Source organism: Anabrus simplex, chromosome X, assembly GCF_040414725.1.
Source record: "Anabrus simplex isolate iqAnaSimp1 chromosome X, ASM4041472v1, whole genome shotgun sequence".
Classification (NCBI taxonomy): Eukaryota; Metazoa; Arthropoda; class Insecta; order Orthoptera; family Tettigoniidae; genus Anabrus; species Anabrus simplex.
Genome location: NC_090279.1, coordinates 147,497,775 through 147,511,585, shown reverse-complemented (window position 1 = coordinate 147,511,585; position 13,811 = coordinate 147,497,775). Strand labels below are relative to the sequence as shown.

Genomic DNA, 13,811 nt, shown 5'->3' with positions numbered 1-13,811 from the left:
ATAATAATAGTGCCAAGGGAAGATCACAATGTATCGATGACACCGAGCTGTTTTAAATCAGTAGGTTGTAATATTTACGCCATGCAGTAAATGCCGAATTGAGAATAGAGGCCGTGGTGATAGAGATTTGCAACTATCAAGATGACAGCATTCCAAAGGAACTAACACATAGCGCAGTGGAAGATTCCAGAGGTTACTGGAACATGCGCAACCAACCAGGCGATGTCGTATGACGTCAGCAGGCGAGAAGGTAGTCAGTTTATAACAAATCGTAGAGCGAAGTTCATGCAAAGTATGTGATGTCCAAATTCACTGAAGTCCCAGTTGCAGAGAAAGTACGGTTTATATCAAGATGAGGGTAAGTCCATATTAATAGTAGAAAAAGGTTATGTGCATGGCGAATTTCTAGGCAGTAGGTGTCGGTGAAGTGAGGAGTCCGTTACACTCATCAACATTCGTTCCTTCCTTATGCGCCTGAGTACGACAGAATTGGAGGCGTCGTTAGTCCACGATATCCGTCACATCCTTCAGAAAATCCATGTATCGAAGGTATCTATTCTCCTAATGGCATTGCATTTCAGAGTCCATGTTTCAGATCCGGACAGAACTGAATGTGACGAAGTTGTGATGTGTCTCCAAGCTGAGGCTACTCACACATGGTGTATTCCTCACTTTCAGAGAGCTAGCACGAGTCATTTCTATTTTTTATGATACATGTGCCCTAGTCCTTAGTAAACCAGCTGCCTAGGTACTTAAACTTCCTTCCTGTTCAACTGGTTTCTTAAAAAATTTCCGTTAGAATGTGCGTGGTGCGAGCTCTAGTAATGGCCATCAGCTTTGTCTTGTCGATGTTGATTTTGATTCTAAGTTTATGCCCTTTCATCTACTATTCTGTCTACCAGACGCTGGAAGACCTTATGGACTGTCAACCAAGATGAGTGTCACCTGCGTGCTTCAGGTTGTTGATCAACCTGTCATTAATTGTTACTCAATTTTCCGCAGTTCGGAAGATCTGCTCAGACTACAGATTAAACAACAGGGTGGACAATCCGCATCCTTGTCGTACTCCTTGTTTTATTCAGGTAGTTCGAGTCTTGGAGTTTCCAATCTTCAGGAAAGCCCTTCACTTCAAGTCAAGAAAACATTTCCGAACCATCAGCCAGCATGAATTAAGATCGATGGTGCATTAAAGACAACATTCCAAACTTCAACCACCATCTCCTTAATGACCCCACACCATCACCAGGACTTGGTGCCAAATGAACAGTTTGAGAATTGGCATCGCCGCACAAATGGAGAATAACTGACTCCCTGGTGAGTGACTGTAGATTTTCACGGCAGACTGGCTGAGGCGGCAGCGTGGTTCCGTGATTCAAATCCCGGTCACTCCACGTGAGATTTGTGCTGGACAAAGCGGAGATGGGACAGGTTTATCTCCGGTTACTCCGGTTTTCCCTGCCATCATTCATTCCAGCAATACTATCTAACACAATTTCATTTCATCTGTCGCTATTTAATTATTGTCCCGGAGGAGTGCGACAGGCTTCGGCAGCCGGCACAATTCCAATCCTCACCGCTAGATGGGGTTAATTCATTCCATCCCTGACCCGGTCGAAGGATTGAAAACAGGCTGTGGATGTTCATTTCCACTGTCACCCACAATACTGGAGAATGCCCCAGGAGACAGTCTGAAGGTAGTAGGAATGAACTGTTGGATGCCACACCGAACGCTGTGGAGTACAGAAAGTCGCTGGGCATCAAACTTCAGCCTGCTTGGAGACTGATGTCTTTATTGCCTGTACTTTTTGCAAACAGTGGAAATCTATCTATTCATTCAATTTTAAATAGCTGTCATGTTCAATGCGATTAATAATAATTTTGAAATGTAAGTCTATATTTATGACCTCGTTTCTTAGTATTCATGATCCTTATGGTCGCCCGTTTTATGTGTTCCGCTGTGGTCCATGTTAATCTTTGAGAACTAGAGTTCCAAAACAGATATAATCTGTTAACTTACGGTGAGGTTTCTCATTAAAATTCCTCTTTAGCGAGTAAACGTCAAGCCAGCTGCTGCTGTCGCACAGCTGAAAATTGGGTTGGAAACTAAACTTTGTGAGTAAGGAGCTAATTACTTGAGAAAAAGGACAGTTTGATTTCCTGGCTTTGTTCGGCCAGGTCCACAAGTTGTGATGTCAGTAAAGCGGCACTTAATTTCCGCAGGGGCCTTTCAACTTTAACAAGGAGGTCATGATTTTGTGTGTTAGTGCAACAACATACAACTTGCTCATGTCAAGGATTTCTGACACACCGTAAAAAGTAATCTACATACTAATATATAAAGAGGTAAAGTTTGTTTGACCGGGCGAGTTGGCCGTGCGGTTAGGAGCGTGCAGCTGTGAGCTTGCATCCGGGAAATGGTGGGTTCGAATCCCACTGTCGGCAGCTCTGAAGATGGTTTTCCGTGGTTTCCCATTTTCACACCAGGAAAATGTTGGGTCTGTACCTTAATTAAGGCCACGGCCGCTTTATTCCAACTCTTGGCCCTTTCCTATCCCATCGTCGCCGTAAGACCTATCCGTTCCGGTGCGATGTAAAGCCACTAGCAAACAAAAAGTTTGTTTGTATATAATGGCTAATCTCAGAAACTACTGGACCGATTCCAAAAATTATTTTACTAATGTAAATATTCATTATCCCTGAGGGACATGGGCTGCATTTTATTTTCAAAACAATTCGAGGGTGGGCACGGGTGGGGGGAGATATAAAACTACTAGGCTAATATAGGCAAAATATCAAATTTGTCGTACAAGGACGAGACAAACCTCAATTTAACCCCCTTGACGCAGAGAACAAAATTCAGTTGTGCCCGGAAACCATATTTTTAAGGCCCTAAAACCAACCGTTATGGAGATTGTACCGGGCGGTACACCTCCACGCTGCTTATTTAAACTTTGCGCCAGTTGAAACTCTCCTACTGGAAGAAGTCTGAACTTTGTCTTATGTGTTAATTTTCAAGTTACCCTGAAGATGCCACTACTTGGAAATTTTGAAGTTTCTGAACTGTGTTGTTTTCGATGTAATTTTGTTTTGCTTGTAGTAAGAAGTTTGAACTTTCTCTTCTAGAGGACACTATTGAAGAACTACAACGGTGCACCCTAGTGCGAAGTGAAAGAACTGTTTTTTTTTTTGGAGAAAATTTAATTTCAAAAGTTTGTTCTTTGCTAAATTTCTTTCGGTCATTGTTTAAGTTGGCAATATTAACCCTTTCTTTCCCCTTGTTTTGAATCTAGCCAATCCCGAATTTCTTTAATTAATTTTCCACCAATAATGTGTTTCTTCTTCATATTGTGTAGGGGTTTTCTTTATCCACCAATAAAATGATTGTGGGCGGCTGTTTTCCTTCCTGAAACGCCTCGAACTTTCCGCGAGAGTATATAAACTGCTGATTTTAGGGTCTCTGCGCCACTTCAGTACCATCTTTCAGTGTGTAAAGTACATAGCAGGGGGCGGGAAGCGCCTCTTTCTTCGGGGAGCAGTTCTACACCAAGGTAATGGCCTTTTAATAACTTCTTTTCTTGCTAGCTCAGCAGTTTAACTCTCGGGGCGGGTCCGAAGCGTTTCTACCATGTAACCGTTTCCTAAAATGTAACTACTCTTAGCATCTATTATCTTTTAAGGCTACATATTGGGATAGAGAGTGCTTAACCCTCTCGAGCTCCCACTCATTTTGTTTTGAGGTGAACTTATTTCTCACAACCGATTCTTCCTTAATGTGAAGTAAATTGTTCTTTTCTAAAGTCACCTCTGTAGTATGGGATTAGCCCTTGCATTAGTGGCCTAGAGCCAGATTAGGTTTTAAAACAAATGCATTAGGAGTGCAGATCGCCTCCTCTCAAATTGTTATTTTAGAGGTCATGTAATTAACCTTCTTCTCATTTAATAGACCTCAGTAGGTTGGGTATTTTACCCCTGTGTATATATCCTTAGAGGACAGCTTGAAGGTGGAATTAGGTGTGGCCTTTGAAAGGCCTGAATTTTGAGAGCAAGTTGCTCTTTCTTGAAAATTTTGTTTTCTGCGCGCCTCAAGGAGGCCTTACTGTGTAATTTGGAGCAAGTGCTCCTAGGCATGAATGGGGTTTTCTGCCCCTCTGTTGAAACTTGTGTTTGGGGTAAAACTGGGCTAATTGCTCAAGAATTGTGAGGTTGGGGCTCGAAGCCCAAATCCTGTAAATATTGTAATTGTATTTTTATTGCCTTGCTACTCTGTACCTGTCTTTCGTGTTATTTCTGAATTTTGGAAAGAGAATATAACCTTGTTAAATTTTACATTAACTTTAATTTCGTAGTTTGAGACCCGTTCACACCCGCACCTTCTTTCACCTCAACCTACCACAAAAATACGGTAACAGAGATATTCGCACCACACTACCCCTGCTCTAGGAATGGGATAAAGAAATGAAGTGTCGTAACCATGGCAACGTCAGCTCCAAGATTGTACAACAGCGAGATTATCTACAATATATCACAAGAACCTAACATGTTACAGACACGAAAAGAGCTGTTTGTAATCTCCTTTAAAAATAAAAGAACACGAATTTTTGTTTTTAAGAAAATCCACTAAAGGGGCGACGTTGGTGGAGGGGGGGGGGGGGGGGTAAAAGAAGTGAGGAAGGAGTTGAATTCTTTATGTGAGGATACATATATATATATATATATATATATATAGCAGAACCTGAAAATGTTACAGATGTTAAAAATGGTATTTAGAATCGCTTTTTAAAGTAAATGAACACATCTTTTTGGAATACCCACTTACGGGGGTGAAATAATACAAAAAGCGGATGAATTTTTAAAAAATCTTCTTCTTCTACCGCTTTTTCCACACCTGTGAGGTCACGGGTGCGAACTGTGAGGCACATGTGGATTTGACACTGTTTTAGGGCCGCATGCCCTTCCTGACGCCAACCCTATGTGGATGTAATTACTATTGCGCATTCCTGTTGTGGTTGGTAATGTGGTGTGTTAGTGAATTTGAAGAGGAGAGTTTTGGGACAAGCACAAATAACCTGTCCCCGAGCCAGATGAATTAACCACACGCGATTAAAATCCCTGATCCAGCCCGGAACCGAACCCGGAACCCTGTAAACCGAAGGCCTCAACGCTGACTACTCAGCCAAGAAGTGGGGCAGTTTTTGAAATGAGTCTACCCACAGTATATCTCATAAACTTAACATGTTACAGGCGCGAAAATTGGTGTTTGCACTCCCCTTTAAAAATAAAGAAACACGTACCTTTTGTTTTCGGGAAATCAATTTAAGGTGGAGATGAAAAATAAGTGAAGAAGGGACTTAATTCTCTTTATGAGGATACTTACTGTATATCTCAGAAACTAAGATGTTACAGACGTGAAAATTGGTATTTGAAATCTCCTTTAGAAATAAAGACACCTTTTTTTTTTCTTTTCGACTTAAAAAAAGATTGTTTCTCACATGTAGAGTTCCATGTCGCATGTTCCAGATTTAGCTCTGCCAGTAGCCTGGTCATCTTAGCCCCAAAAGGCAACACCATAAACGTGGTTTACAAAGAGGTTGTGAAGTAAATGAAATGCAATTTTTCGGTGAGTTTTTATACTTTAAGGATTTTCAGATAATGCCTTAGTGCAGTACCGAGGAACAATAATAAATTTTTATCAACTTACGAAATCCTCATAAAGTTAAAAACCCATAGATCTGGGATATGATTTGATTTCTCGGAGTGAAAATCAATTAATGGATATATGAGCATGCGCAGTAGTTTTCTGGGATGTTGACTCCTTGCATGATAATTTCCGAAGGAAGAAGTAGATGGTCAATTTCTTGACATAAATATGTCTTATGGCTGGGAATCATCCGAAAATTTGTGTAACGTAACGCGACAAGCGAGACCCTAGCAACCGTGCAGGCTGTGATGTAAGGTATGGATGGATAGCCAGACAATGTTACCTAGCAACCGTGCAGGCTGTGATGTAAGGAATGGATGGATAGCCAGACAATGTTACCTAGCAACCATCCAGGCAGTGATGTAAGGTACAGATGGATGGTCAGACAACGTTACCTAGCAACCGTGCAGGCTGTGATGTAAGGAATGGATGGATGGTCAGATAATGTTACCTAGCAACCGTGCAGGCTGTGATTTAAGGTACAGATGGATGGTCAGACAACGTTACCTAGCAACCGTGCAGGCTGTGATGTAAGGAATGGATGGATGGTCAGACAACGTTACCTAGCAACCGTGCAGGCTGTGATGTAAGGTATGAATGGATGGTCAGATAATGTTACCTAGCAACCATGCAGGCTGTGATGTAAGGTATGAATGGATGGTCAGATAATATTACCTAGCAACCGTGCAGGCAGTGATGTAAGGTACAGATGGGTGGCCAGACAATGTTACCTAGCAACCGTGCATGCTGTGATGTAAGGTATGAATGGATGGCCAGACAACGTTACCTAGCAACCGTGCAGGCTGTGATGTAAGGTATGGATGGATGGCCAGACAGTGTTACCTAGCAACCGTGCAGGCAGTGATGTAAGGTATGGATGGATAGCCAGACAATGTTACCTAGCAACCATCCAGGCAGTGATGTAAGGTATGGATGGATAGCCAGACAATGTTACCTAGCAACCGTGCAGGCTGTGATGTAAGGTATGGATGGATGGCCAGACAATGTTACCTAGCAACCGTGCAGGCAGTGATGTAAGGTATGGATGGATAGCCAGACAATGTTACCTAGCAACCGTGCAGGTAGTGATGTAAGGTATGGATGGATGGCCAGACAATGTTACCTAGCAACCGTGCAGGCTGTGATGTAAGGTATGGATGGATTGCCATGACCGAGAGATTATCATTTGATTTTCGCAAAAGGAAAAGTGGTTTCCTTTTAATCTAGTTTTCTTGAGCCTATATTTCTATGTTGCTGATTTTCTTACGTAATGAAATGGCGTATGGCGTTTAGTGCCGGGAGTGTCCAAGGACTTGTTCAGCTTGCCAGGTGCAGGTCATTTGATTGGACGCCAGTAGGCGACCTGCGCGTCGTGATTAGGATGAAATGATGATGAAGAAGATACATAAACCCAGCCCTCGTGTTAGCGAAATTAACTAATGATGGTTAAAGGTCCCGACCATGCCCGGGAATCGAACCCGGGACCCATGTAACCAAGGGCCAGCACGCTAACCACTTAAAAATGGATCCGGACTTCGTACGTAAATTAAATTATTGCATGTTCTTATTATTTATCTATACATAAATGAAGTACCATTTAAGTGTTGGTCTGTCTTTGTGCAGGCTTATCTCCGGAAACACCGAATAGACAATAGCGGTTTTCACTGTAGTGTAGAGAAATTGTCGGGAAAGGTTTGGGTTATGAAGCATTAATAAACAACAAAAGAGAACTGAGTTGTGGCCTGTTTATTGAAGAATTTCAAAGAGAAAACGGCCATCCCATCGTTTCTTGACTTACGCTGCTTAAACAATCAAAGACAGACTGCATACATCTGTATGCAAAATGTAGTCTCACTAGGCGTTTATAATTTACAGTAAAAAGTAAATTTAAAACAAGAGACCATACTTCGAGATTAATCACGTAACCCTTATCAAAATAAAGTGAGATGTTTTCTTCATTTTTACCAAGATACTGGATCATATTAACGTAGGAATTTATGTGGTTAATTTACTCTGAATGAAAAAAATTGCTCGGGATTGAAAGAGCTAATCTAAATGCTAATTTTATTCTTCTGGGTTGATACTTTCCTTAAGATGTTTACCTTTTGTCTTGAATATTTAAACCTTGTATTCTGATGCTTTTCTGTACCATTTTCGTACGTCAAATATTGGTTTTCTCTTTTCTCTTTTTTCCTTAGGAAATCTTGAGCCCTGTTATTTTCGAGATTTCGTGTTTTTTTAATTTTTTTATGTAATGTCTCAATCTTTTTCGTTATCGTCTGCTAGCAATATCAAATCATCAGCTCCTTTGGGGCGGAAAAAAATTACTTCTTATCCAGCTTCCTTCTATCTTCTCGATAATCTTTCTCTTTGCCAGGACGATGTTAAAGAAAGCTGGCCCCGCGGAGATCACCGGTTCGATTCCCGGCCAGGTCAGGGGTTTTTACCTTGATTTGAAGGCTGGTTCGAGGTCCACTCAGCCTACGTGATTATAGTTGAGGAGCTATCTAACGGTCCAGGTCTACAACGCCAAGAATAAAGAGTCAGAGGATTCATCGTGTTGACCACACGACACCTCGTAATCTGCAGGCGTTTGGGTTGAGCAGCGGTCGCTTGGTAGGCCACGGCCCTTCGGAGCTGTTTCGCCATGGGGTTTGGTTTGATAAAGAAAGTCCATCTCTTTACGTTACTGCTGTACCAATATTAAATTAATTTTATTGGTTTTTACATAACACTAACTTGTGGTGTCGTAATTTAGTCCAGGAGGAGTTCATTAACGTGCCAGTAAATCTGCCGACACGAGACTGACGTATTTGAGCGCCTTCAAATACCACCGAACTGAGCCACTATCGAACCTGTCAACTTGGGGTCAGAAGGCCAGCGCCTCAACGGACTGAGCCACTCAGTCCAGCTCTAGTAGTAGTAGTAGTAGTAGTAGTAGTAGTAGTAGTAGTACCGAACTCGATAGCTGCAGTCGCTTAAGTGCGGCCAGTATCCAGTATTCGGGAGATAGTGGGTTCGAACCCCACTGTCGGCAGCCCTGAAGATGGTTTTCTGTGGTTTCCCATTTTCACACCAGGCAAATGCTGGGGCTGTACCTTAATTAAGGCCACGGTTGCTTTCTTCCCAGTCCTAGCCCTTTCCTATCCCATCGTCGCCATAAGACCTACCTGTGTCGGTGCGACGTAAAGCCAATAGCAAAAGAAAAGTAGTAATGTTAATTATTCGCTGGGGCCATCGAGGACCACGCCAAGTCTTGTTATATTTGGCAGTGAACTTTGCTTTCTTTTGAGCCCAGAATCCCCTCAGTCTTTCTGAGTGGGCCTGCTTGCGTTCCTCTGTCCAAGGGACACCGTGTCTTCTTTTCGGTTGTTCGTTTCGGTTTAGATCCTACGTCACTATCTTCTTTCGGAGAAGACCTCTGTCATAGGCGTCTTCCGGTTTGACTGTAGCACTTGAAGGTCTTCTTTGGTGTCTCTAAACCACGGCATCGTAATTTTAGGTTTTGAATCAAACAAGTGAAAGATCTGTTTGGTCAACCTGTTCCCGTTCATTCGTTTGAGGAGACCGTAAAACCACGGCCGTCTTATGCGGATCGTGTCTGTAATGTTCTCTGTTTGCGAGGTATCCAGTCGGCCGTGGGTGGATGCTATTCTTGTAGTTGAATCCCGTGATTCCCCTTTCTGTGCTTCTTTTTTCTCCAGTTCTTCGAGTATTATTCTGTTGGCATTGAAAGATAGGGTTTCAGATCGATACTGAACTACTGGCTTCAGAACCGTTTCATACTGACGTATCTTAGTATTCTATTATTATTTATTTAGTTAGTTAGTTCGTTTCGACCCATTCTTCCAGAATTCTTTCATCATTTCGCTATACAGTGGAACCTCGGATTACGAGTAACTTGGTCTACGAGTGTTTTGCAAGACGAGCAAATATTTTAAATAAATTGTGACTTGATAAGCGAGTGAGGCTTCGCAATACGAGCGTCACGTGTACGTACGATTCCACCTCTCCTGTGCCTTTGTTTTCCCCTCCCCCTGCCACTCTCTTTCCTGGGAAAGTGTGTGTAATCATTTCCCGCGCTGGACTTCAGTTGACGTGCCTCGCTCGCATAGTCAACACCGTACGAGTGTACATGTTTTGTTCCTGTCATCTGTGATATAACTGTTCTGCAACGACGGGCCCTGTGAACGAAAAGAAGGCTAAAAAGGAATTCGATCGGAAGAAGGAGATGGTTACAGTGGATGAATCTGTTCAATGATAATGCAATGCCACATTTTCGTGAAATCCTCAAAAAGAGGCAAAAGCAACAGTCATTGGACAGGTTCCTCGTTAACGTTGCACGACAAGAAAACACTTCCAATGAGCCAACCGATAGCAGTGATTCCGTTAGTGAAATTCGTGCTACACAGTAACTCTTCTCGTGTCATCTCTCGTCTCCCTCACACTAACAATGATTCTATTGTAAGGTAAAGTGCTGTTTAATTGTTTTAAGTTATATTTTGTTTTAGAAATGTTATGCGAATAAATGTTTTAGTGTTGTGGACGAATCATCCGAGTTTCAATAGTTTCTTATGGAAAAATTTGCTTTGATATACGAGCGATTTGGATTACGAGCATGTTGCCGGAACAAATTATGCTCGCAATCCAAGGTTCCACTGTACTTCGCTCGACGTTCGTCAGTCCATTTTCTCCTAGATCTGCTAGGCTTATCTTCTGAAGCTACTTCGCAAGGGTATATCTTACGTCTGAAAGTTCTGCGGACTCCGATACCTGTAGGTGTGATATTGGCGTTATTAAGATCAGTTTGGACTTTTTTAAATCCAAGCCGTTGTCGTCTTTAATGTTTGTGAGTACGTCAATATTTTGTTTCTTAGTCAGTTGTCATCTAGCCTTATAATGGGTTCATAAAATTTCAATCGTCGTTTACGGAAATCTGTTTCAATGTTTGAGTATTTTTCTGTGATCTTGTGCGATTGTAGACAATATCTTGCATCTGTGAAATGAAATGGCGTATGACTTTTACTGCCGGGAGTGTCCGAGGACAAGTTCGGCTCGCCAGGTGCAGGTTTTTTATTTGACTCCTGTAGGCGACCTGCGCGTCATGATGAAGATGAAAGTATGATGAAGACGACACGTACACCCAGCCCGCGTGCCAGTGAAATTAATCAATGATGGTTAAAATTCACGACCCTGTCGGGAATCGAACTCGGAACCCCTGCGACCAAAGGCTATCACGCTAACCATTTAGCCATGGAGCCGAACTTTCATCCGTAATTTTGGACCAAGGATTTTTCGGATGATTTTCCTTTCAGTTTTCTTGATATTTTCTAGATCCACTTTATAATTGAGGTTTAACGTCTCACTACCATAGAGTGTTACAGGTTTGATCACCTTTGTGTAATTGTAAAACTTCATAAAATATTGTAAATAAAAGCTTGCAATGAAAATGAAACATCTATGAACACAAACATTAAAAAATGATTTTGACATTTTTCTCATGAGTTTTTATAGAAACATCCAGAAAATTTTAGAGTGTCATTTTTTAAACTTTGGCAGATTTTTGTGTTAATGCTTGTTGTAGATTTTCGCGGTTTTCCCATATGCTTTCCGCATTTTGAGTTCACATGTTTTTTCTGCTGAATCTGTAGGTTCGATTATTTCACCTCAATATTTCAAATACCGGGCGAGTTGGCCGTGCGCGTAGAGGCGCGGCTGTGAGCTTGCATCCGGGAGATAGTAGGTTCGAATCCCACTATCGGCAGCCCTGAAAATGGTTTTCCGTGGTTTCCCATTTTCACACCAGGCAAATGCTGGGGCTGTACCTTAATTAAGGCCACGGCCGCTTCCTTCCAACTCCTTGTCCTTTCCTATCCCATCGTCGCCATAAAACCTATCTGCGTCGGTGCGACGTAAAGCCCATTGCAAAAAAAAAAAATATTTCAAATGATTAACCTTGTTTATTGTGCCGTATTTTGTACAAATGTTTGTGATTCAGTGTGTTTTGTAGCCATGAATTATTATTGTTATTGTTATTATTATTATTGTTATGCGTGTTTGTTGTTATTATTCCATCAATGACACTTTGTAAAACTCCATAAAATCTTGTAATTAAAAGCTCGCAATGAAAACGAAACATCTATGAACACAAATTTTAAAAAATGATTTTGACATTTTTGTCATGAGTTTTTTTTTTTTTTTTTTTTTTTTTATAGAGACATCCGGAAAATTGTAGAGTGTCATTTTTTACACTTTGACGAATTACTGTTATTGGGGTCTTACTCACTCTTGTTTTTCTCTGTTTCATGTGCTGAGCAGCAGTTCGTATGGAATGACTTCTCGACCGAGTACGTGCCGACAGACCGGAAGCACACCTACTACCCATCAGTGATCATCAACGATCATCTCTACGAACTGAAGATCTCAGACATACCTGTGATACCCTACTTTCCAGTCAATTCTTACTACGAGTGGACGGACTATCGCTTTTATGGTTTACGAAGTGCCACAGCATATATTCTAGTGTTCGATATCTCCAATGTCGATACATTTCAGTACATACGGACACTTCACGACCAAATGTTCGAGAGTCGGGACATGAGGAATGTCCCCATACTCGTTGTAGGCAATAAGCAAGACTTGTTAGTTTCCTCAACTGCCGCGGGGAGCAGTAACGGTGGACCCAGTGCTGGTTCAAGTGGGAGTAGTTCGGGAGGTGGCCACAGCTCCCTTGGCGCTACTGCAGCGATCGCGAGTTGTTCAGGGGCGGTAACCACAGTCGATTACAGGGAAAAGAGACGAGATATCGTTAATCTAGTGAAAAAGCACTGGAAGTGTGCTTATGTCGAATGTAGCGCTAAGTACAACTGGCGTGTAGTAGCTGTGTTTAAAGAACTGATGAGAACTATCGACATGATGGAGTCAGGACAGACGACAAAAGAAGTCTGTTCTCCAATGATGGATAATATCCATGATGCTCTGGACAGGAATAAATGTAGTATATTGTGAGAATAACTGTTTTTATAATATACAAATTAATGTTCTTTTCACTTTAAATATTATTCTTCCATGTTCATCAGGGAACTTAATATCTCAGCATAAATAGATGTCGAAGAACTGTTGAATAAATATGGTGAAACGTGACGTGATTTTAAGTTGCACAGATTTTTCTGATAAGAAGGATGCAATAACAAAAATGTACTGTTATACAATTTAAGAAATGTGCCCATAGTAAACTCAAAATTAAGATACAGAATAACTCTGAACGTGTATTTGTATTTTATTACTTGCAAAATAACTGCAGTTTTCCAGTACTCATTCATCTTCTTAGGAAGAAAGTGGTTTACAGGAGGGACACTATTAAGATTTTGCACTCAAAGTAACTTTTTTAAAAATGAAATTTTAGTACTAGTAGACTACTTCAAATTATGGAATATATGGAGGTGTTTATTTTATGTGCGACTATCTCTAAAGGTTTTGGGATATTATTAAATTAGACGGGGACCTCCATTCAAAATTCGTTTTTTTGTTTTTTAATTCATAACGATGCAAACAAACCAGTTTCAATCTGATTAGCTTCAAACCTTGCACAACGTGCATCTGTATTGTTGTTCATAATTTGTAATATCCATTTTTAAAATGATTAAAAATTTCATAAGCTGAATTAACGTAGGTATGGGAAAATCAACTTACTAAGAAAAGTATTGTTACCTGGCGAGTTGGCCGTGCGCGTAGAGGCGCGCGGCTGTGAGCTTGCATCCGGGAGATATTAGGTTCGAATTCCACTATCGGCAGCCCTGAAGATGGTTTCCCGTGGTTTCCCATTTTCATACCAGGCAAGTGCTGGGGCTGTACCTTAATTAAGGGCACGGCCGCTTCCTTCCAACTCCTAGGCCTTTCCTATCCCATCGTCGCCATAAGACCTATCTGTGTCGGTGCGACGTAAAGCCCCTAGCAAAAAAAAGTATTGTTAAAAATACAAGCTATTAATTAATAACAAATCTAATATACAAATTGTTCGTTTTACCTTACTAAGTTCAATTAATAAGTTTCAAATCAGAAGGACATTATTAAGGAAGAACCACATTTTTTAAAAAGAGAACATTCGAAAACT

The 13,811-nt window shown here is 41.3% G+C and overlaps 1 protein-coding gene across 1 annotated transcript in view; it reads left to right on the top strand.

Annotated features, from left to right (window-relative positions):
• Nucleotides 1–12,706, top strand: part of LOC136886720 (ras-like protein family member 10B) — a 175,825-nt gene extending 163,119 nt beyond the window's left edge. The window contains exon 3 of the mRNA XM_067159523.2: nt 12,017–12,706. Coding sequence (XP_067015624.1) covers nt 12,017–12,706 — 690 coding nt within the window. The remainder of the gene's footprint in view (nt 1–12,016) is intronic.
• Nucleotides 12,707–13,811: the final 1,105 nt, after the last annotated feature.